Source organism: Lampris incognitus, chromosome 16 (genome assembly GCF_029633865.1).
Source record: "Lampris incognitus isolate fLamInc1 chromosome 16, fLamInc1.hap2, whole genome shotgun sequence".
Classification (NCBI taxonomy): domain Eukaryota; kingdom Metazoa; phylum Chordata; class Actinopteri; order Lampriformes; family Lampridae; genus Lampris; species Lampris incognitus.
In genome coordinates this window covers 15,921,105-15,946,473 of record NC_079226.1, presented here as the reverse complement: position 1 = coordinate 15,946,473, position 25,369 = coordinate 15,921,105, and the positions used below count along the sequence as shown (strand labels likewise).

Here is a 25,369-nt window from a genome sequence, read left to right as displayed (position 1 = left end):
GATTGGCGTGGGCTACCCCATCGAGGCTAACGTTATTCAGCCACGGATGAGAGAGCATAAACCCTCGCGTGGTCAGTAGCATTTCAATCAGAGAATCTACTGATAACTTGTCGACAGCTAAGGAAAGAATGAAGCACTCCTTTAAGAATAATTCCACTTTAAACAAAATCTCGTTTTCAGGGAAACCCCGTCCCCTCTCCATGCCAGTGGACACCTGTCTTGGGGTGATAGATCCCTATGCTAAGCCGTGGACACATGGAAGGAAAGGTACGTTCACGCTCGCATGTGTGCACATTGGCACACTTCACACAGTGTTACTGTACCTGCTCTGCAACGAGTCATCCCCCATGTTAACTAATTCTCATATGTCCGTTTATGATCGTTATACAAGGTTATCTTGATTGGATGGTGGGTTCGAGGGCAGTGAGTAGAAATACAACGGGTAAACAAAAGACATCGTTATAGATAGATATTGGTATCCTTTATAGCATCAAATTGATTTATTTCTACATTGGAAAAATGTCCACATATGCACAAGAATACACATTTTGCAATATTCCATTATGCTGAATTGCTTGTAGGGCTGAAATAGCTGATTAGTGGTTTCTCTGACCATAGCCATTGTTTGCAGTAGAAATCACAAGTATAAAATCATTTTTATTTTATCACATGTAGTTTAGTGATATTCCTCAGCGATAATGTTAGGCAATGAGTTTAAATTAAGAAAACAATTAGACAGATAACTTAAGTAGCTAACGTCTCTGCAGTGTCAAACACCCAGTACTTCCCTGCTGACCTTGTTTTCTCTCTTTCAGGCGAAGACCTCCTCTACAGATACCTGAGCAACGAGAGGATCCCCACCATCGCAGAGGAGGTTCCCTCAGTGTCGCCGCCCTACAGGGCCGGGGGGGAACACCAACTAGTCAGAGGAGTGGACCGCATCCGGGGCAGCCGCTACTATTCCAACTCAGACCTCCACAACAGCGCCACCATGCCTTACCAGGAAACCCTGAAGAAGGCCTCCGTAGCGCCCGTCTCCAAGCGCACGCCAGCAGAACGCTCGCTACTGGTCAGTTGGATCACGCGGCTTAAGCTATTGACTCACTGACGATACACTTCCTGTCCGGGGCTTCCGGTTCCTGTCTTGTGTCCTTCCTCAGTGCCTTCGATCTTAATGTCCGGCTGTTTGCTACAGTTTTGGGCTCTCTCCCACTCCTCTCTCCCCTGCCTCCATACCTCCCTGGTGTTACTACTACTACCAGCTACTACTCCTCAACCAAACTTGCTTCTGTAGTACTCACTGCATTACATCACCCCTTTAACACTGCCCACAACCCCCCCCACACCCCCCCCCCTGACTACCAGCCCCATCTCAACCCCCTCAAGGAGATTTGTTTTCAGGTTTAGGACACTTTGGCCACATGTTCTGTCTGTGGACTCCTGTGTAAATATTAAGTTATATCATGTTTGATTTGAGGTGCTCTGGTAAGACTGTTTGGTAATTCAGTTGCAGCAGTCTTCTTAGAAAACCTGCTTGATGTTACTCCAGTGGTGTGCTTCTTTTGGTTTCATTTGCAAAAAGAGGTGTTTTGTTTTCTTTTGAAAAACAAGTAAAAGAAGAGGAATATATTGTTTAGCTTTGCTTTTATTTTGACAGGTTGCCATTTTCCTCATTTCATTTTGTTCATCTTATGACACTTTTGTAAACAATTATTTCCATTTACCCATTGCCAATGGTTGCCTCTTGTGAACTATGCATATACCTGGGAAAGAGTTTTACTGTCACGTTGCTACACAGGTCAGTGGTTTATCGGGTGGTCCCGAAAAGGATGTTTTGTTTTTTTCTTCTTGTCACCAGCAAATATTTGCCGTGGTTTCAAAGCTATGCACTCTGTTCTATACGGTCTGAAGAGCTATATCCTGTCTTTCAATCATACTCTTTAATTAATAGGGGTGTAAATCACAAGTTTCATCACGATACGATATCGTATCGGTACTTCGGACACCGATACGATATTTGCTGATATCGCAAAATCTGCCACGATACGATTTCGGTTCAGTTCAGGGGGCCTGCGATCGAGATATGAGACGATAACATCCCAATTTAACACAATCGGTCACATTTATATCAACTCACAAAAAGCAGCTAAAATGTGATTTGCCAATTTAATTACTGACGTAATAAAAAGAATTAATAGGCCTCCTGTTCACTATAAAGTGCCACATTTCTCTTGTTTAAGTGCAAATATTTTGTATAAGTTAACCTAAAGAGCCCTCGATGATCGTTCAGTAATGAACATTAACCATGCACATCTATAATTCCTCACCTTGGATTTACAAGTTTCTATCCGTGTGCTCAGCTTTCACATCCGAGGCGTATCTTAAAGATGACGATATGGATTGATGTTTTCACTTTGCATCGATGATACTGGATCGTCGATCACGGAGTCGATCCGGATCGATCGATGAATCGTTGCACCCCTAGTAATTAACCACCTAAAGAGCCTAAAGCCACAGCTGGTTGACAAAAATGACTGGTCTTTTAAAATGGTGGACCGTCTTGTCAAAGAGACACGGGCGAAAACGGCCATCCATTGGCTTTGCTATGGATAGTTTTGGTCACAAGATAGATTGCAGTATTATTCAAAAAAAAAAAAATGTCAGAAGAAATTGTTTTCTTACCTGCCTTTTTGTAAGATTTGAATAACATTTTATTAAAATGTGCAGTTCATTTCAGTGCTCTTTTGTATTGTCATTATTTTATTGCTGGATTTGTGATAACTGCTCATTACGTGAGGTTAAGTGCTTTTGTGCACGCGATATGATCCCTTTGTTTATTTGAGGCTCCACTTTAATCATTGTCAGTGTTTTGGACAAATTGTGATGCTGAAGACACTGCTGGTCTACAGCAAGTTAACATGCAAAAAAAAAAATCAACCTTTATCATAAAAACTAGATCAGTTTCAATATAGCACCATTTTCAGTTTCTTCTTCTATCCTTTTTTTTTTATTATGTGTAAAATCCGATTGTTTCTGGAATTGATGTGTTAAACCGAGTGCAGGTTCAAGACTTTCTGACCTACTTTGACCCTTTGAGGATCAGGCCTTCTGTTTTTAAGCATGTGTTGACACAGAATAGCTCATCTCAAGTTCCCTTCCCTCAGTACGTCTCAGACTGTGATGCTTATGTAACTTCTCTCCTACTTTGATTAACCTTCGACGGGGGGTGGGGGGCATAAGAACATATGTGGATGCATGTTTTCCTCCAGGAGATCCTATCCCCAGACATATGCTGCCTTTTGAGCCTTGTCAGTCTAAACCTCTTTACATATAGGGTTAGAATTACTGTCTGGTACTGCGTCCACCCCTATCACTGCGAGGGGGGCGGGGGGGAAAGCATTTTGCCCGGAAGGAACAGCCACAAGCGACCTTTTCAAAGTTGAAACAGAGCTCCGACTTCAGTCAAGAGTAATCTGCTCATCTCAGCCCCACTCCCTCCCTGTTTGTCTCCTCTGTCGGTGCATGATCTTACTGGTTGAGAGGGGCCTCTTCTAAAATCCTCCTTCCTCTTCAGCTTCACTCTGCCCCAGCTTGCCAAGCCATGGTCGCCTGCGGTCCTCGCTAATTTGCACTTGCTCAAAATCTGTGGTCCACCTAAAATACTACCTGCTCACTGTTTAACCCACTGCTAAGTTTGCTAACCACTAACATGCAACGCCTGCAGAGGTGGGTGCGAGGGGGGGGGGTCTTTTAGGTTGTAGCTGCACTGCATGTGTCGATTGATTTGCCATCTTCTCAGATCAGTCACGTATCTCTTGTCAACATGGAAAGCCGATTTTTTATTTTTTTATTTTTTTTTAATGACTTGCCCTCGTTCTCTTCGTTTTTCCTTTTCTTGTTTTCTTGAGAGGGGTAGTAGGCCTTTGTGCTGTAAAACCACAATGAATTGGCAAAAAAAAATATGACTGTCTTAATCCTGAGACAACGGGTTCTTTTTACAGACCCACGGGCAAACCCGGGGTGTTAGTAATTACTGTAATTCACTGTCGTTGCTTATAAGACACATAAACAACATGCTCTCTTATGTGATGTGTTGTTGGTTGGGTTAAGTCAGACGAGCAGAATCAGAGCAGGAATGAGCATGACTCGTTTTGGGTTTGGGGGTGTATTGTCCTAATTGAACTGAATAGGTAGGTGCCTCCAAACCACCTACGACATGTGTTAATGCATCTTTATGTATCGCAGGGATCCAACTGGCGCTCTAGCAGTGACTTCCTTAATAGGTGAGTGCCTTTATCACACACACACACACACACACATACACACACATGCATGCACACATGCACACATGCACAGTGCTACATGGTCCACAGGTCAGATGAAACAGGCTTTCACAATGGGTGAGGCTCATTTTCCGACTAGCAGCGGGTTGTGGGCTGTGGAAACTTTTTAAAACAAGTCAGGGTGTGACTAGAAAGTGGGTGGGCTACTTTTATGAACAGCAGAACGATGCCATAAATTCTCGACTTTAAGCTCATCGTGATGGGAAGCGTCGCCAAATGCGACATTCAGCCGGCTTGTAAATGACAAAGAAAGTCAGCATTGTGAATACGGTCTACATCAGTAGATGCTCCGTGTTCAGGGGGGTTTCATGTTTTTGAGACAAAAGTTTTGTCTTGAGACCAGCATGACGCAAAGTCTGCCCATGCTGCCCCACATCCCCCTGCCTTCCAGCACCACATACATTTCTACATTTTGGGGAGAAGTTTTAGCAATGTCGTGACAAATTGTGACTCCCTCATCGGTGAGCTATAAATTACTTCGTCCCACTCCTTCATGTGGGAGCGATAGAGGAAACTGTTCCTCCGTCTTTGGCCCCTGCAGCTTCCGTGGTCTTGAATGTAAAGCCCCAAGAGGTGGGAGTCCACACGTTAACACTTCCGTTGATGGCTAAACACCGTGTATAACACCCCAACGTACCACGGAGGTTTCATTTTAAGGAACAAGAACACACACACGCACATACACAGCTGACTCATCACACGCTTCATTAACACGTATTATGTCTCATATGTTGCGCACTTGCAGTAAATCTGATGGATCAGCAGTCTTGGCATGCGTTGTCGTAAAAAATAATATGCGCTGCTTCTGGCATTGCGTTTTCTGACATCACTGGATGGGGCAGTATTTGGTTGATACCGGACTCAGTCAGACGCAGGATGAGATGTGGCATATCTTTGGGAATAGAGACAACAAAAAAAAAAGGAAAAAAATGCTGCATTCTGTGGTGGTGGCAGAACAAGAGCCTATCTACAGTAGCTCTGGAGCTTCGGTGCCAGCAATAAATCTATTAATATCGCCTTTGCAAACCAGAAATGTAAGATAAAGGCAAAATGTGAAAGATTTATGGAGTGAGGGTGGACAGCAAAAACGTTAGGAATCGAGAGGCAGGAAAAACAAGCCCCAGAAGACACCATGCTACGGAATTGCAGGGTGAGGCCTTCTGTCAGTGGCTGACGTAAATCTAAGTATTTTGAGCATTTGGAGCTAGGCTGTTCTCTACCAGGCTGTTCGCCAGATATATTATCAGCGACACTGACACACTGACAGAACGCCAAGCCGCAAAGTCACCCACGGGATCTATTTTGCTCGGGCCAAATCAAAGCGAGCTGGATTGGAGCATAGATAAAGATAATGGGTGGTTATGAATAAACTAGGGACGTAATGAGCATGCATTGGAAATTCTCAGCCACCCGCTGTTGTCGGGACCAAAGTATACCAGTTAGCTAAAGCCTCTGCATATACAGTATAAGACTTAATATGGGGGCTGAGGGTGATAACTAGTCTGCTGTTTACTGTGGATAAACACCGAGAGACACAATAGTAGTTCCTGGTTGCATCGCCTTTGGTGGTCTGTTTCGGGCCGAGAGGGTGTTGTTCTCATTCTTCTCTCCATCTCATTTACAGATATAGTCAGCCACAAATGCGGTCCTGGTCGTTCTCTCAAGCGGTAAGAACACTGTTTGATTCTGACTGTCTGCCTGAAATAAAGTGAGTTCAGTGGCTAGAACACGGTGTTGAAGCGAGCGTGTGTGTGTGTGTGTGTGTGGGTGTCTGTGTACATGCTACTGGCCTCAACTCCATCCCCCCTGGCAGGAGGACTATGAACTCAATGACAATCCCATCAAATCACACACAGATAAGCCATCAGACATGCTTTCCCTATCTCTCGTTCTCTCGTACACATAAACAGCAGCCGTACAGCACACGTAGTTTGCACCATCGTAACATGCCGGCATAAAAGCCGACCGATCATGTTAAAGTTGTACTCAGATGATATCAGTTGGAAGTCATCCTACCCATTAAGCTCGTCTCCATTCAGGGGTACCTCAGACTCCCTCCGTGTTACCTCTTTGGAAAGGCTGCCGGTGAAAATCAATCCAGTTTCCATTGGCAGTGGCAGATGTGGGAATGAAATTGCCACTGGGTTTAACTGGGGATTGCGTTCCTGTTTCTGCACACGGGTGCGCACACACACACACACACACACACACACACACACACACACACACACACACACACACACACACACACACACATGCCACAGTTACATGAGTTAGTGGCAGTCACCTCCACAGGGGTCAGACGGAGAGCCGCAGAGTCAATAAGTGACAAAACTACAAAGCACAAGTGTACAGATTTATGATCTAATAGAGAATAGTTCTTGTGCCAAACAAGAATACCTTGACCCTGCTGTCATCGGCCATATTTGGTGAGGAAAATGAGGATGAAATAAGAGTGTTATGAATAAGATATATACAGTATATTGGTTTTTCTCCAAGCAATGGCTATTTTTTTACATGTTAGTGCTTAGGTCCACATACATATGCACTTATCATCGATGCACACATCCATCCACTGCACAGAATAAGAGACAGGTTCATTTCAAACTAAACTGCTGTGCACCATCTATCACCCCAGTGCTCAGAGAGTTGCAAGGCCTCTCTCAGTGAACACATGGACACATGCAAAACTTCAGCAGGGGGGGTGGTGACCAACACCAGGGAAACCAGGCAATTACCACAAACAGGTTTAACAGCAAGTAGGGGGCCAGTGCCAATCTCCCTTTAGCCCCACTAGACTGAGCAGACTACAACCCGATACTGCCCCCCCCCAACTCAGTGTGAGATTCCCCCACTGAAGAATGGCCACTCTGTTTCACCCTCTTTCTCTCTCTCCCTCTCTCTCATTCTCTCCCTATCTCTCTTTCTCTCTCTCTTTCTCACACACACTCATCCTAAAATCTCAAGGGGATATGAGCTAAATGCCGTGACAATTCCCAGCATGGAGCATGATGGGAGATTGAGGCCGACAATGGTGTGACGAATTCCCATTCTCATGAATCTTTCAGGCCTGTGACATGAGTCACAGCCACCCTCCCGCCCCCCCCCAACACAGCAACTGTCCTTTTTCATGTACCCATAACACACCAAAATGAAATGCCCACTTTAAATCTTTCCAAAGTGACGTGACGGGGCTTTTGCTTTTGCTCTCACCGCAGAAAGAGGAGAAGTCGAACTGAAATCCCTCTAAATGATAAGCACGTCCATTTCAAATGTTAAGGGGTCAGTGGGGGAATCTCACGCTGTGTGTGTGTGTGGGGGGGGGGAGTATCGGTCTGGGACTAAAGGGAGATTGGCACTCGCCCCCCCCTAAAACCTGTTTGTGGTAATTGCCTGGTTTCCCTGGCACTGGGCACCACCCTTGTTGAAGGGAAGTGAGTTCAGTGAATAGAGAATGGTGTTTGCAAGACTTTGGACATAACAGTGAAATTACTTGATAAAGATGAGAAAAACGGGGAAGCAATGTACAGTGCAGCGTATTGCATGTGTGAGAAAATAAATTAGAAAGGGGCCGCTCTTTATCCCTATCTTAAACAAACTGATGGAATACAATAGGGAGTGAAGACTGAAAGTGGCTCTTTGTGTAAGGTGAAACAGAGAGAGAGAGAGAGAGAGAGAGAGAGAGAGAGAGAGAGAGAGAGAAAGAGAGAGAGAGAGAGAGAGAGAGAGAGAGAGAGAGAGAGAGAGAGAGAGAGACTAACTAAAGCACATGACACAGGAATGTGTCCTCTGGTTTACCACTGTCCAGACACAGACAGACGTAGTCCACCACCACCACTTTCTGGACTTTCTTCTTCCATCTGCAGACAGTCCGTTGCACCCGTACATGTCTGACCAACCACGGCCAGCTCGATATGTTGTGACTACAGCCCCAGCTCCCCCGCACACACAGAGAAGGGTGTTGATAGCTATGCCACAGGCTCAAAACCCTCCCCCTCGTCCGCTGTCATTAACAGGCCGAGTGAATCCTCTGTCTTGATACACTCAGTTGTACTTTGTGAACTGGTACCAAGATGGCAACATGGAGTCGGCTGAATGGCGTATCAGCACAGAGGTGTCAGGTGGTGCTGCATTATTGAACAGATGATGATTGCGGTGGGCTTGAATAATCCAATTTAGCTTTAAAGACAGTTCAATCTTGGTCTCTAAAAAGTTTATTATTATTATTATTATTATTATTATTAAAATAAAGGTCAATAGGAAGACACAAACGAAATAATTCACTGAATACAAATGGCAAATTACAGGATGAAACACAATACCCATGGTTACAAAACTGAAGTTAACCACCCAATCCCTGGGTTGTTTCTCTGGTTTTGACAGTTTTGAGGCTCTTATTGTGGTGGGAACTTTCCGGGTGAGCTCCAGAGACAGACATGAATATTTCTGACGTTGGGTTTTTTGTATTGCACATTTGCCCGTGTGAGTGTGGAATGACACCGACGGGAGGAAGGTTGGTGACGTATGTGTGGGGCCCCTACACCAAATGAAACGTTTTCATCACTCAGCTGCAGACACGGGGGCCTGTCGCACAGAGGCGCTGTAGGGACACCTACTGGCCGGCTGCGGTCATGGCGAGTAGGTCAAGCGAGTAGTAGTTTGCCATGTGTACAATGGCTGTTTCAGCACCATCGTTCAACCCAAACTGCTACCGGATATTAAGAAGAAAAAAAATTAACAAGTCGAGAGGCCCCCCAAACAAACCCCGTTTAAAGCTGAATATCTGACGTATCTGCTGACTCCCATGTTCCTATCGAGATGCTGGCCAAACTCTGGTCGCCTTTTCTCACCAAAAACCACCCTCTTATTGAAGTTATGCTGGCAGGTAGGCCTTCCTGTGTTGGCTGTGTTATTTGTAAGCCACGTGTGTCCTTCTCTCGGGCTTTGGTAGGCCAGCTGGTCATCGTTTCATCGGGTTTGCGAAGGGCCATTTGCTTTCGTACAACGTCAGGCATAGGCGTTTCTAGCCCATTTTTTGGGGGTGCTGCAGCACCCCCAAATTGAACCCCGGCACCCCTAAAATTGAAGAGATTTTTTTTATTTTTTTACTGTATGTCCATGTTTAATAAGCCGAAGAAATGTCAAAACCATATCCAGTATATGGTTTAAACGTAATTTTTTAACAACAAAAATACAGCACCCCCCCATGCTTCTAAAATGGTTTGATCCACCCCCCCAAATTTATCTTGCCTGGCGGGCCAGCACTCTGGGTGGTCAGCACCCCAAAAGCTCTGATCCTAGAATCGCCCCTGAGTCGTCAGGCCTGTTTGTTAGTTTTATTTTCTTTATTTTACTCGACGAGATGGAATATGGCGATCCTTTGCCCCCTCCCCCCCCCGCTTCAGCCCATTTACTGCGTGCTACGCTTCACCTTACCCCCTGCCGCTTTTCATGCAGCCGTTGCTTTCCGTTCATCTTCCTGCAAGATCAAAATCCACTTCCGGAGACCTGACACTTGCTTGGGGTCTAGATCATCTATCACGTCACCGTCAGCGTTTAGTTGCCTTTGCTTTGTCCGTTTTGTTTTGTCAAAGTGGTGTTATTGTTGCGGGATGCGGATTGATTTGAAGAAGAAAAAATAGGCCCTGAAAAAACCCCCCAAAACAGATTGTTTCCACAAAGGAAAGTCAAACGTTTGTGACCGGACGGAGTATCAGAGCACTTTCAGGTGAGTTTAGCACCTAAATGTTTGATTTTTATTTTTTTAGATGAAAAAAGCAGAGAAATTGGGTAATAATCTGAAATCCGATAAACCAAGGCACGCTTTGGGATTGGCGTGAAATATTGTTGATTTGAAATAAATGGTCTAAAACGTGAAAAAAACCACCAGTATATGTATTTAACGATTGCATGATCAACCGACCGACCAGAGGGGGCGCTAGTGCAGCGATTTACATTACCACGTCTGGCTTCCCACCCGTAGACACGGCCAATTGTGTCTGTAGGGACGCCCGACCAGGCCCCGCGGGTAACACGGGAGGGGGGGGGGGATTCGAACCGGTTATCCAAGGGGTCGGTAGGCAACAGAATAGACCGCTACACTATCTGGCCGCCCCAAAACTATGGTGTTCATTAATATGTTTATTCACTCACACTGCCAGTTGTTCTCATCTCAACTTGGTCTATATGCTGTGGTTAGCATGATGATCACCAAAGCCTTTTTAAAGCAGATTATTTAACAAAGGCAGCTGGAAAACATGACTCTGATGCATCTACATTGAGCACACACACACACACACACGCGCGCGCGCGCGGGAGATACTATCACAGTCTACAGTGGGCGATTCTTTTCAAGTTCACGTTTCCCTTTACACACCCACGCCCCGTGGGAAATGCTTATGGATTTAGATACCATCACTGCCTGCAGGGGGGTAATTTAAGTTCAAGTTTTACTTTATTATCATATACATAATTATAAAAAGTACCATGCACCTTCCAGTGCAATGAAATGCATATGCCCTTCCTCTCTCAGCCCCTAAAACTTTAAACAAGGAAATGATAACAAAAGCAATAAATAAGAAATCAATGAAAGTTATGTAAGGAGCCTACTGTTCATTATTCTGACGGCCTTGGGGTAAAAACTGTCTTTGAGGCGGCTGGTCTGAGCTCTGATGCTCTGTAAGCATTGTCCTGAGGGAAGGAGGGAGAACAGACTATGTGCTGGGAGGCCGCTGTCCTCCATCATACTTAGGGCCTACCTTCTGTCTGCAGTGAGTGGTGTACATGCCCTGACGCTGTGGCAGTACTGTTCCTATGATGCCTGAAGCTGTTTTTACCATCCTTCCCAGTTGTTTGTGGTCCTGTTCAGTCAGGTTGCCAAACCACACCAGTATGCTTCCCGTAAGGATGCTCTCTGTGGTAGTCTGGTGGAAGCTGACCAGGGCTTTTGTGGACATTCTGAATTTTTAAAGACATCTCAGGAAGTATAGTCTCTGTTGTGCCTTCTTAATGAGACAACTGGTGTTTAGAGACCAGGAGAGGGAGTCTGAGATCTGAATGCCTAAAAATCTGAAGTTCTTCACAATTTCAACAGGGACACCGCTGATGTAAACTGGTGTCTGAACCGTTTTTGGATTTCCTAAAACAGATTAAGAGTTATGCATGATCTTCATATTCAGCTGAGATACACCAGGGCTGTAGTAGTCTGCCTACTGAAAGGTTTTTTTTGTGGGGTTTTTTTACCCCAAAAGTGGATGTTTTTATTCAGAACATAGGATATACCTTTTTGTTAGCCAGCCTTCGATGGACTACTATGGCTACAAATGTACAATACTTTATAGTACACCAAAACTTGTAATTTAGTGGACGGGTCGGCAAATAATGGATATTTTCAGGCTTACAAACATTGTATGGTATTTACAAATAGCATATTTTGACATTAACTGGTGCTTAGTTTCATTAAGTACACTAAGTTAGGAACCACCCCCCAGCTACACCCATGTAGTATGTTGAGCAAGACATGGACACACTCAAGGAGATGTACAGGGGGTTAGATAATATCATCGCTGTCTATGCTGAGCAACTGGTAGAGGTGTGTCTGATCCTCGTGTTCAACCGAGTTTAGAGGAACGGGTATGGAATGACATTCTTCCTCTTTTCAAATGTTTTTAAAGTTATTCCACCATGGTTAGGGGTGTTAGCTTTTGCATGTGCAGATTATGAAGGTTGATCGTTCGACTCTTGTTTCATAGGCGATTGATGGCGAGCTGCCGGGGGTGGAGATGACCAATACGCGCTGTGGGTTTTGTGGTGGGAAATAAAGACCCACGTCTGTGCTGTGGGGTCCTGACCTCAGTGGATGCTTTAGAACATGAAGTTGTCAGGCTGAGGTGGCTGTTATGTGAAACTGAGCTATTTCACATTCACAAGCGAGTGTAATAAGAGTTAGAAATACTGAGGTAGGAGCGCTACACGGAGTCTTTTTTGTCAATTTGACCTTCAAATGGGTGCTCTTTTGTAAAGGGTTGCAGATATCGTATGATCAAAAAGGAAAGAAGGCCTTCTTCGGGGCATAAAATGGTGTGAAACGTGTAATTAGAGGTTGCATTAAGATACTGATTTTTTTTTTTTTTTGCAAATACTTTATATGTAGATTTAGTTGTGTCCTAATAGGCTTCTCTACAGTGGCAAACTTAAATGTTCAATACTGCGTGTCTGTGACGTTCTCTTTGACACTGTCAAGCAGTTTTGTGTCTGTAAGAACAAGGAACTTGGCCATGGAGAGGAAGTTAGTCAATAATGGCAAACTGGATTTCTCAACGCCGCCGTTCATTTAGGGCGATGAATTGCAAATGATAAATCTCCCAGCGTTATTTGATTCTTAATGACAACAGTCGAACCCGTATGGGTGGTTGTCAGACAAAGTCTGGCATGTGTGTGTGTCTATTTCACAGAAACCTATACATTTTCTTTTTTGCTCAAAGGGAAGGTTGAGCTGAGATATGGGTCATATGCTGAATGAAACTGCTGATAGCAAACACCGACTCCCAACCTGTGGGGGAAAGCTCCGGACTATAAATAGACACTTCACATTTGATCTAGAAACTCAGTGTTCATTCAGATTGTACTTGTCACTGAATTGATTTTTTTCTTCTTTTTCCATTTATCAAGATGTTTTAAAGATAACGTTGAGATTAAAAAATTGTTCCTACTCACAAGAGAGAGAAAAAAAAAACCTCAAATGGAGTAACATCACCTCTGCTGCCCATGACATCACTTCCTCTCGGTATGCTGAGTTTGAAAAAAAAAAGGCATTTACACCTCCGGCCGTTGTGGGAAGTAATATTGGCACTCTTGGATGCATCAGTGAATAAGTAGTGTCTTTCCTGTATTCTTCAACAGGCTGCTTTTCCCATCTCGCTGGCCTCCTCCATGGCTGCTGATGACTACAACCCAGTAAGTACAGGTTGTTTCTTTGCGTGTAAAAGCAGAATGGAGCTCATTTTACAAAGCTTGCCTTGTCCGCTACTATGGACCCTGCCCTGTTCTTTATTCAGTGAGGGAATTGTGCTTCTCTAAAGTTGTATGACGGCATTGTGAAATGTATAGGGATAGAAACTTGGGGTCGTACATCACCAAGTGGCGAAGCGGCGTTCATCTAGTTTGGTTTCACTGCTACCAAATCTGGCTGGGTCGAAGGCAAATGTACCAGACAGAAGAGAAACTGAGAGAAGGGAACATAAAATGGAGACAGACCAAAGGGCAGAGAGAGACACACACAGACGCAACGTGCGGAAAGTGAAGTTGCAGATGAGGACTTTAAGAGAGGGGACATGTATTTGTGTGTGTTTGTGTGTGTGTATGTGTGTGTTGAGGGAGAGCGAGCGAGTGCAGGGGAGGGAAAAAATGCATGTGACACTTGGGGGTGAGAAACAGGATGTTGCAGACAGTCTCTGCTGGGCTACAGCATGCAAGATTGCTACTGTCTTCTTCTCGTGTTGTACACCATCTCTCTCCTGTGTTTACCCTGTCACACCACCCGACCTCAGATTTCGTCCTCTCTCTCCTTTAAGGTTTCTCTCAGGCACAAATCTCGGAAGAAGAACCGAGGAGGTAAGATGTCACCCTTCTGCCACCATCACACCACTTACTGTCTCTGTGTCTGTGCCCTCAACTGTAATTTGGAGCCACTGTGGGGGTGTATGAAAGGGCAATTAATGTGTGCAGAGGGCTTGTGGCAGAGATGCCTCCAGACAGCACCCGGTTCATTTGACTTAGATCTTCTGGTCTATTTAAGCTCTCTGTGCGGTGGCGTTGTCTTGTGCTTGGTGTCTAAACTACATTTAGGATTTCTGGTTTTTGTTTTTCGCTTGTTTGGGCCACGACTGCGTTAGTGACCCTGGTAATAAGGAATGTTTGATTTTTCCGTTTATTTATTTATTCATTTATTTTTGCGGCGTGAGTAGGTTGTGAACAGGGCATAAAGGGGCTCCCCGTTAACCGATTTCAGTTAGTGCAGCTGTTTTGTCTTTGTTTTTTCCGACTTTTCTTCCCTTTGGTTCTTTTTTTTTTTTTGAAAATTAGAAGCTCGGAAAATTTAGCCATCAAACAAATCTAGTTTGTAGATTTGGATAGCGGTATTCTCCCTGCTCATGCTGCTTTTTGCCTGATTTTTGACGTTTGTTACTTGTGCCTTAGATTTCTTCTCGTAGCCAATGTCTTTCTTTTGGCCTTTATTCTCTTTCAGCGTTGGACCGTAGGAGTCTTGTACTCATGTTACATGCGTTTTGTACTCTTAGGCAATGTGACAATGAGCAGAAGAAGGATCTCAGTCAAAGAGCTGGGCCGGCCGGACCACCAGGGCTGGCTTTACCGGAAGAAGGACGGGAAAGGCTTCCTCGGCATGAAATGGAAGAAATACTGGTTTGTCCTCAAGAAGACGTCTCTTTACTGGTACACCAACCAGATGGTGAGGGCCCTTCCCATCTGATCAATGCAATTCAGTTTCCACTTATTCACTTCATTTTAATCTGGGTAATTTAAATGTGGTGCCGTGACGTTGGATCTGCTCTTATGCAGTGAAGCAGTTAGGCGATAGCTGACTAAAGTTTGGAGGGACTTTTTTTAAATTGCATCCTAGACAAATTTTTGTTTGACTGTTGTGCATCTGTGTAGATATAAGTAAGCATGCATGCTTGTTTGTCCTTCCTCTGACCACACCTCTTGTTTTTCTACCGTGTTTAATTGTTTGTTTTTTGGGGTCTGTCTGCAAATTTTTCTCCTTTCTCTATGTACAATGTAGTTGTTTGCATTTATTGCTTGATATTTATTTTGTTTATCAACTCTTAGGGGATGAGTAAGGAAAAGACCTTTGGGTTTCTGTCCTCTCCTTTACATATAATGATAGTAATAATAATATTCATTACATTTATATAGTGCTTTTCTATACGAGTTCAATTTTATTCTTTACCTGATGGCCATTTTTTAATCTGTGCAACTAAAGTAAACTAATCTTATTATCATTTCCCTCATTTGGCATTTGCAGTGTTTAAATTGCTGAAGAACTTAATTTTTTTTTTATTTATATGCTTGTATTTTGCAAAGTAGTCCACTTAGGTCAAATCCAGTTCCATTTTTATTCACCTTTAAAATGGCCAATAAGAGCAAATGTAACACTTGATTTCCAATTGTTATATTCTAAATATTACTATTGACGTGACCCAGTGGTTTGCATAATTACACAATAGCTGTCCTTCTTCTCATTGCACCTTTATATGCAGTCTAAGGTTTTGTGGTTTGCAGTCTATTCTATGAGCCCGTGAGTCACAGCTGTCATTGCCACAGCTGCCTGCCTGTCACTGCAGGGAACAGTCATCATCTTTGCTGAATCTGAAGGTGTCACTAATTGCCTGTCACTTCCTGACATTAGCAAAACGGAAAGGCACGACCAACTGGCGTAATGCCCTTCATAAGATAACCTGGATTTGCCACATGTCAGCATCTAAAAGGCAGTCGGAATAAGAAGTGGCCCGCTGCAGTTTAACAATGTCATTGCCAGGAAGTGGTTTGAGCTCGACCAGCCATTGTTTTCAAAGGCTTAGACGTAAACCACTTTTTTTTTCTTTCCCAATCTGTGTGTTTCAGGCTGAAAAAGCTGAAGGGTACATCAACCTCACCGACTTCATGATTGACAGAGCCATAGAGTGCAAGAAGAAATAGTAAGATCATTGTTGTGTTTTTTTTTTAAAATCTCAAGTAATTTCACAACACGAACTAGAAGTGTGCAGTCAGTAGAGTGCAGATCCCCGCCAGGCGTAGCTCCCCTTCTCCAGTGCTTGGACTTCGGTGAAAAACCAGCTGAGGAGTGAGCACTCAGTTGCATTATTGAACAGGTCTTTCAAAGCTTTTGAGTCACCGCAGCCACGAGCGGTCCTTGAACCAGTGGGCCGGCACGTTTGTTTGTTTTGAGAAGATGGACACCTGACAGCAAATGCAGCACGAATGTATACTGTATTTATTTGTGTGAGGAAGAGACTCTGGGTCCACATAAAAAGAAAAAGTGGGGGGGGGGGGGCGTGGAGCGAGCTAGAGAGTGAATGAAGAGAGGGAGAGGTGGTAGCGAGAACAAACGTTTTGAATCACCGCAACCAGGGAAGGTTCTTCATCATACAGTCGTGTGTATGCGACCAAACACATATTCTCTCCCAGGCTAGCACCTGGCACAGATAATACCCGCCCACGGGACTGAGTTGAAAATGAGCTATTTCAAGAAGAACCACAGAGAGTGTCTCCTCACAGTGACAGGAAGTACCAGGTCTGAGGATCGTAAGCTCTCGAAAACCAAATCAAAACTCTTTTAGGGGCAAAGCAAAAGCCAACAGATTTATTAAAAACCCTACAGTGCTGCAAACCGTAAAGCAAACGCAGGGTTTGACTGAGAAAAGTTTGAGTGATGTCGTTCATGAGCCGCTGTGCACTTCAGTGACACCTTGAATTTTTGTGCCCCGTTTAGCGCCATCAAAGCCTGCCACCCACAAGTCATGATGTTTTACTTCGCTGCTGAGAGCCTGGAGGAGATGAACATGTAAGTCAAATGGGGAAGGAAGGAACAAAAAGTGTTTAGTCCAACACAAAGAAAGCAAGCTATCCATAATTGTAGCTCACTTTCAAATTATCGCTTAGGCTCTCACAATTCTTTGCTCTCACTCAATTTGGGGTTGTTGTTGTTGGGGTTTTTTTTTTGACGGATCATTTCCTTGTGCTTTGAGAAAAGTTGCTGAAGTTGAATATTTCCATTTGATTTTAGTTGGCTGAACAAGCTTGGACTGGCTTCAATCCAGTATGAGCCAACAGACAGCAACACTGAAGCTGGTAAGAACCCATAATGACTGGTGGTTTGTCAGGGTTGTAATTCATCCCCCCCCCCATGGATTCTGACTCTGTGTGTGTGTGTGTGTGTGTGTGTGTGTGTGTGTGTGTGTGTGTGTGTGTGTGTGTGTCCAGAGTCAGCAATTGGCAGATATAGTCATGCGTCAACCTACGGGCATCTCAGAGCACTGAAAAGTAATCATATCATATAGCCGTGTCACATGCATGCCATGTCAGGTGCAATTAGTGTAAATGTGCAACAGGTAGATCACCGATAGTGACACAAGTCATAGGGGATTCAAATCACTAATCAGCTGGTCAGTGCAACAAAATCAGCATCATACCCGTACTAAGGACCACCTATGAAATAGTGTAGGCTTGGAAAAGTAAAGTTTTTAGTCTTTTCACTTCATTCACTTCCGTTTGTGTGTGTGTGTGTGTGTGTGTGTGTGTGTGTATGAACATACACGTTCAGAGTGTTACAGTGAGGCCAGTGACCATGAAGAGACAGAAACCACTGAGGCACCCCCTCCTCCATACTCTGAACAGACCCTGCGAGACTCTGCGGATGTGACTAGTCTGCCTGGCAGCAGCCATCAGGTAAGGGGGGGGGGTTACTGAGGGCACTCTGGAAATAACACCAACCAACCTAGAAGGACATGAGTTGTCAGTCAGTCAGCACTAAAGCGTTCCTAAAAACTTTCAGCGAGCTGTAATCCACTTGGTAGTACACTTAGTTAAATCATTTAGCAACTCCATGTTGGGTGTTTAATGTGTTTGATAGGCCTGTGAGCCATGTTTTTAAGAAACTGCCCTGCTGAACATTATCCTGATCGCTTTTCACCAGATATGTGACTGTTCCACGCTTTTCTCCCAGGGTACGCTTCCCCCACCTTACTCCTCCCTGCTCCCCGGGGAAGCCAACGGCTCGCTCTCGTCACCCGTCAGCACAATGACGTCGCAGAGCTCCGCCTCCTCTCTTGCCAAACACCGGCAGTCCTGGTTGGACCTGGTCTCACAGGTCTCTCCTGTTGCCGGGGAGACAACAGTGGTGTGCTCAGTGCAGGTACACACGCATCACCCCCCGCGAGAGGAGGAGGAGGAAGAGGAGGAGGAGGACGAGAGCCAGCTACTTTTACAGGGAACCTCGGCCACAGGTTACTCTCCAGAGACCAGGCCCGGTGATGAACACCCCACCGCCGAGGGTCAGACACAGGTGGACCTTTCAGGCGCTGGAGATGAAGGTGAGGCTGCTGGAGTTTCTTTTACAACTGTGGATGTTTGGCTTTAGAGTAAATTATTCACTTCACTTCAGTCTGGTTGTCCCATCCAGTCATAAAACAACTGGGGATGTTTTACAACAAGGCTAACTTTTGATTATATCTTACGTCCTGTCAGCATTTTCATAAGAATTTGGATCATATACAAGCATTTCTTGGACGTTCTTTGAAACAAAGCTGTATTTTGAATTTTGTTCCGTTGTAAGTTGTTGGAAGACAGACATGTAGCAAACATTTCCTGTTTTGGGTGCTCTCATTACAGTAAACTGCTTTCGTTAAAGGAAGTAGTGTTGCTCTCTGTGCCTGCTGCCAGATCTCAGCGTAAGACTATCTGTCTTTCTCATGCTGCCTTGATGTACCATTCAATGTGTGGTCATTCAAAGAATGCAGATGAATGCTGGGTTTTACCAGACATTTTGTCCCTAGCTGCATAGTTAAGGTTTTGTCGCTCCCAAGAAAAACATATTATGCGATACATTCTTTATATAGAGAAATCTTAAAAGCTGGAAAATCTGGAAATGACAAGGTATATGGTAATAACGGAGTGCAACCTTATCTTTTAAAAGGGCGTAGCGAAACCAGCTCAGATGAGATGGAGAGACTTTACATCCACCTGAAGGAGGCTAGCCTTTCACCCATTGGGGATCGCAAACCGTCCACGAAAAGGGAGTTCAGGGCCTCCTTCATAAAACGCTGTAGAAACCAGAACGTCAATGACAAGCTGCACCTCATCAGGACCCTAAATAGCACGCTAAAGGTACTTTTTGTGGTGTGCAAAGTCTATGATTGCTTTTTGTTGTTTTCTTTAAAGAAAGGGTGATGGGGTTTCTAATCACACCATCAAACCACAACCAAGAAACACCAGTTGGCTTTAGGTGATTCCTATGCTTGAATTTTAGAAAGGCATGTGACCTCTCTGAAGTATGCAGTGGTGTGCCTCCAATTCACACTTTCCCCTCTCTCTTTTCTCTCTTGCCCTCCATTGGAGCAGTCAAAAGAGGCAGACCTGCAGGCGATACAGCAGGTGCTGTCAGACCAGGAGCTTACCTCAGGCAGGTTCAGAGAGTGGAAGGAGGCCAATGCACCCCTGCTGCACGAGATCTGTCTCAAGCACGACCAGCAGAGGGTGCAAGAACAGGCGATGGACACAACAGTGGCAGCAGCAGCCATTACTGCTCCTGTGGTAGAAACAAGTTTATAAAGACGCCACACGATTTGTTTCAGTATCTGGTGGGGGGTCAGAAGGCCTCACACACATATACACATATATTAACACACACACACACACACACACTAGGAGGCCTTACACAAGACCATTGCCAGACATCAGTGGTGATCAAATCAAGTGGATGGATCTACGTGTGTGTGTGTGTGTGTGTGTGTGTGTGTGGGAGGGGGGGGGTGATGTTGCCATTTTTTTAAAACGTGTTATATATTATTAGTGGGTTAGAGTAAAATGTGATGTGTGTATGTTTAGTATTACTTTAACTGTACTTCCAAGATTTACAAATTCAGTGGTCACTTGATTTGATTGTACAATTTGTTTGTTTTTGTTTTTTTTCCGCTGGACTCCGATTACAGTTTTAAGATTTGAAATGATGGAACATGTTGGAATGCGTCCGTCTTTCTCTACCTGGAAACACTCCTTTCTACTGTAAGTGTTTTACTTGTTTTAATTTGATCTGTAGTTAAGATTTTAAATTATTTTCACTCGTACTGGTGCCATGCACTACCACTGCCTTTGCACCTAGGCTTAACAGCAGCTGTCTTAAAGCGTTCGGGCGTGATACTGTTTGGCCTAGAGATGTTAAGACACCTCTTACCTGTAACTTCTATGTCGAACACCAAGCCCTATACCAGCCAGCCGTGGCTAGTCGGGTTGGAATGAAAACCTGCATGCACATGGCTCTCCATGGCACATGGTTAGCCACCCCCGCCCTATACTAACACAATACATGTTGGATACATGTCACGGTGGTTTTAATGAGCATTTACCGTGTGTGTCATGTCATTCCTTCTGAAAGGAGGGCTTGTGAATTGGCCCCTGGGGAGTCTCTGAATGGTTTTTAAATCAAGATGTGTCCTGGAAGTTATGACCATGACATTATGACCATGACAGAACATGTGAATAACCGTTTGATAACAGATTTCACTCTCCCCAGCTATCTTGCTTTTAAATAGTTGGACAATTAATCAAACCAAGGGAAAAACAGCCAAAACAGAAGAGTACATAAAATCTTGTAAGACCTGGTTCTCAAACCTAGTGATACGTATCATTTTCTCCTGTTCTTGGCTTTAAGAAATGTTGGGGGGTTCTTGCGGCGAAGCCCACTAGATATACCTTCTTTCAAAATTGAAGGCTAAAAATAAAGAAATCTGAACTTTAAGTGTGGAATTTTCAGCCAACAAAGATAATACAGTTATTTTATCGACAGCCAACATGAACAGTATGTGGGGACTTTGTGGAACCAGCTGGATGTTACAGTGTTGTTTGCTTTTGTTATTTAGTAGGCTTGACTCCTTTTCCAAGCAGTATCCTGTAATATATGAGTTGAAGCGGAATATGTATACTGGATAATGCAATTTTCTTCGGAAAATAAAACTGCCATGGTGTTAAAGTCTGCTAATCAAAGTGTAGTAGACTCTAATGTGCAGTGGACTCTAATGCTAAAGGTAATGAAATGTAAATTGCACATGAAGATTGTCCACCAGATATAGGCTGATGGAAAGATAATTCAGTCTTTGACTCTGGAATACCACCACCACCACCACACAGGTTTTTGTGCTGACCCTGATGCGCCACCTAACTAGGCCTGCTTCAGGCCAAGCAGATGCCTCTCCTCTGGGGTCAGCACAAACTGGTGGGACCCAAACACTGGGCACAAAGATGCATCTTTTCCCTTTTTGAAGGATTTTTTTTTTTACTTGTATTATCTGTGATGTGTGTTAAATGTTAATTGTTTAGTATAAATAGTTGTACATAGACAAAGTGTTTTTGGTCTTGAAGTCACAGTAATGTTGAAATAAAGTATTACTGCAACAATACATATATTTTGGATTATTGTTTTGTTTCATGAGGTCATTAGTTGTTTTCTTTTTTTAATTTTAGGAGTGTTACGGTGGGTTTTATATTACATTTTATACGTATGCATTTTGTTGCATCTGGGTTGAGTCCCAGACACTGGTGTGTGATTCCCACCAAGGGAAAAAACAAAACAAAACAAGGTTCTTATCCCAGAGGGGGCAAGATCACCAGCCCCAGATGAGCAAGATATTTACCAACTGAGAAGGTCTGCTTGTCCAGAAGTTCTAATTTTTATCTGTCTGGTTTCTTCTATCGCTACCTTTTCATTTGAGCCCTTTCACTTAATGTAAAGCACACTGCATTGCCTTTTAATGTACTGAATGTGCTACATAAATAAAGTTTGAGTGAGTGAGTGAAAGAGAGAGAGAGGGAGTGAGTGAATGAGATCGCTCCATGAAAACTAAGGTTTGCCGATGTAATATCAACGTTGTCACATGTACAGTGTAATGTCTGATTTACTGTGTCGTATCGTAGATCATTTATCTACTACTGTAGTACAGTGTTATTGGTGCACCAGCTTTGAAAAACAATGTTTTCTCTGAGGGCTATAAACGTGTGTATCTAACGTACTGGGAAATGAGGAGGGATGTCAGCAGGGTAGGTGGAGTCGTGTCGAGTCCATGAGATGTTCTCTGATGGGGGGGATTGACAGGATGTTCAAGGACCCACGTGAGGTCGTAAAGTTTGGAGGGGGAAAACTTGGAGATGTACAATCGGTCAGGAGAACTGGAAGTGGGATGGTTATCAGTGACTATTGCAAAGCCTCACGAGAGATGGAGACCTTAAGAGCAAGGTATTCAGAAGGTATCTCTGTGTGACTTGCTTCCCACTCGGGTTGGTCATCTATTGTGATTCATGGTCCATTACTCAATCAGTCAAATCTTACTTTATTCAGACACATAGGTCCATATAAAAAAAAAACAATAAAAATACAACACAGGACAACACATAAATATAGCTAAAACACCAATTCACACGACCACAATGATTAAAACCTATACAGATATTTGTTCCAATGTTTCCAGAAACAAGAGATGCGGAGAATATTTCATATGTGGTATGTATCCGTTTCATACACAAATAAGTATTGTGACTGAACATACGTAAGTAACAGCTCTAAATGTGACACTGTCCTATGGAGCAACTGCCAAACCAAAGTGTGTGGTAATACCTAGCCATCCTCAAGTTTGACATCAGCGGGGGGGGGGGGTGGCAACCACAGGAACTGCCGAAGCCGGGATGCGAACCTGTATCTCCCGCACCGCGGGAGAAATCGTTAACCGCTCGACTAAAGTGTCCGACCTGTTGGCCAAGGACTACCGAGACTATCCATCCGTGAGCGTTACAATATACTTGGTGCCTCTATGAGGTGTCCAGTCAAGTGTGATTATTTTTCCCACCTGGACTCCGGAAAGACCCGCCCCTACTCTATCTCTGATTGGCTAACCCTATCCCTAACCCCGCCCTAACCCTAACCAACATAATCGACGGAAGCAACGAGTACTAGCCAATCAGAGGCAGAGTTCCCGGAATGCGGGTCGGGAAAAAAAAACAAGGCGTCCAGTCACACCCCTCCATCCGATGTTCGGCAGCTTCGTGATGTCACTTGTCCGCTGAGCTTCAGCAAGAGCAAACGGGTGGGGAAGTTTTTCTCCAGTGCTTAGCGTAAGTTTAGACTCGTAATGCGTTCTGTCTTCCTTACGTAGACCTTCAGCATATTCGGAGATTTCCATATTGTCAAATTTCTAACTTTACTGCGTTTAGTTTTAAGTTTTATACGCTTTCATCTGCGAGTTTCACAGGAACGCGCGTCGTTTCTCGGCCATGTTTTGCCACATGTACCGCGCGTGCATTTTGTTTACAACGCGGCTTTTACATCACGCGATACGGGGTCGATACATTTGTGTGTTTATAGGCTGTTTTGCTATTTGACCGGTCCGTGTCTTATTTGTGCAGAGTATTCAGATTTCCACACTGGATCGGTCGAGGTCCAAGTTACCACCCTGCTGTTGGCCAGCAGGTTGCCGGTGGAAACTATGCTACTGTTGGGCGAAGGAAAAGGAGAGGGGGAAGGCACGTCCAGAGGCAGCGGGAGAGGAGGAAGGGTAGGAGTGTGGAAGTGAGAGTTGGAACTTTGAATGTTGGCACTATGACTGGTAAAGGGAGAGAGATGGCTGATATGATGGAAAGAAGAAAGGTAGGTATACTATGTGTGCAAGAGACCAGGTGAAAGGGCAGTAAGGCCAGGAGCATTGGAGGTGGGTTCAAACTCTTCTACCATGGTGAGAATGGGAGAAGAAATGGAGTAGGGGTAATTTTGAAGGAAGAGTATGTCAAGAGTGTGCTGGAGGAGAAGAGAGTGTCGGACAGAGTGATGAGTATGAAGCTGGAAATCGAAGGTGTATTGATGAATGTTACCGGTGCATATGCCCCGCAAGTTGGGCGTCACAAGCATAGTATTGAGACTGCATTACTAAGAGTGTCCAGTGACATTCTTATGCATGCTGATAAAGGTGAATATTCTATCCTTATTCTCCTAGATTTAACTGCTGCCTTTGATACCATCGATCATGCCATCTTACTTGATAGGTTGGAGAACTGGGCGGGCATTTGTGATACAGCGTTAAATTGGTTTTGCTTTTATCTTATGTTTTTTCTCCCTGTTAAAGGGTTTTTTTAGGGAGTTGTTCCTTATCCGATGAGAGGGTCTAAGGACAGGATGTTGTGTTGCTGTTAAGCCCACTGAGGCAAATTTGTAATTTGTGATGTTGGGCTACACAAATAAAATTGATTTGATTTGATCTGACAAATAGATATTTTAATATTTGTATTAGCAATCTTGTATCCTCGTCAGCTCCCCTACTGTGTGGAGTCCCTCAGGGGTCTGTCCTTGGGCCAATCCTCTTCTCTTTATACATGCTTCCTCTGGGTCATTTGTTTAGTCACTTCCAAGACATTTCATACCTCTGTTATGCCGATGATATGCAGATCTATTTCTCTGCCAGACCCAATAACCTGAATCAACTTTCCTCCCTCCATGATTGCTTAGCTGCCACCAAAGACTGGATGTCCCTTAATTTCCTCCATCTAAACCCCGACAAAACTGAAGTTCTCTTAATTGGTACTGAGAACTTTGCCACTGCAGGTGACCAGTTTATTGGTCCACTTCATTCAAACATCAAACCTACTGCTAAAAATCTTGGGATCATTTTTGACCAGAATGTCTTTCGATCACCATGTTGCTAAGCTTGTCCAATCCTGTTTTCTTCAGCTATGAAATATTGCAAAAATCAGAAATATTTTGTCTTTTAATGATATTGAAAAATGAATTCACACTTTCATTTTATCGCGTCTAGATAACTGTAACTCCCTCTACTCTGGCCTCAACCAAGATACTTTAAATCATCTACAGTTGGTTCAGAATGCAGCTGCTAGACTACTAACTAGAACTAGCCGTAGGTTCCATATTACCCCTATTCTTGCATCCCTCCATTGGCTCCCCGTAAAATTCAGAATAATCTTCTGGTATCTTGAACTAGCTATACGTGTTATACATTCAGGCCTCTAGAGGGCGCTCCTACCTTACCATTAGTTAGATGATACAGTATAACTGCAGAGAGCTAGACCAGTTCAGACTAGCCAGTCAGTGATGCACATGTAATAATGTTCCACGCTGCAAGACATTCATTAAAAGAAAGTAAACATTGGGGGCGTGGCCGGGACGTCGAGTATGTAGGACACGTTTCTCTATTGCTCCTGAGTTAGTGACCAAATTTATATATTTAATCTCGCTA

The 25,369-nt window shown here is 44.0% G+C and overlaps 1 protein-coding gene across 1 annotated transcript in view; it reads left to right on the top strand.

The window, feature by feature from the left end:
* Positions 1 to 21,529, top strand: part of LOC130125981 (CNK3/IPCEF1 fusion protein-like) — a 65,205-nt gene extending 43,676 nt beyond the window's left edge. Inside the window, exons 5-19 of the mRNA XM_056295357.1 lie at positions 2 to 71; positions 181 to 267; positions 816 to 1,069; positions 4,246 to 4,283; positions 5,968 to 6,010; positions 13,245 to 13,298; positions 13,916 to 13,955; positions 14,642 to 14,811; positions 15,987 to 16,060; positions 16,855 to 16,926; positions 17,149 to 17,213; positions 17,686 to 17,810; positions 18,088 to 18,454; positions 19,057 to 19,247; positions 19,482 to 21,529. Coding sequence (XP_056151332.1) covers positions 2 to 71; positions 181 to 267; positions 816 to 1,069; positions 4,246 to 4,283; positions 5,968 to 6,010; positions 13,245 to 13,298; positions 13,916 to 13,955; positions 14,642 to 14,811; positions 15,987 to 16,060; positions 16,855 to 16,926; positions 17,149 to 17,213; positions 17,686 to 17,810; positions 18,088 to 18,454; positions 19,057 to 19,247; positions 19,482 to 19,691 — 1,860 coding nt within the window. The 3' untranslated portion in view covers positions 19,692 to 21,529. The remainder of the gene's footprint in view (position 1; positions 72 to 180; positions 268 to 815; positions 1,070 to 4,245; positions 4,284 to 5,967; positions 6,011 to 13,244; positions 13,299 to 13,915; positions 13,956 to 14,641; positions 14,812 to 15,986; positions 16,061 to 16,854; positions 16,927 to 17,148; positions 17,214 to 17,685; positions 17,811 to 18,087; positions 18,455 to 19,056; positions 19,248 to 19,481) is intronic.
* Positions 21,530 to 25,369: the final 3,840 nt, after the last annotated feature.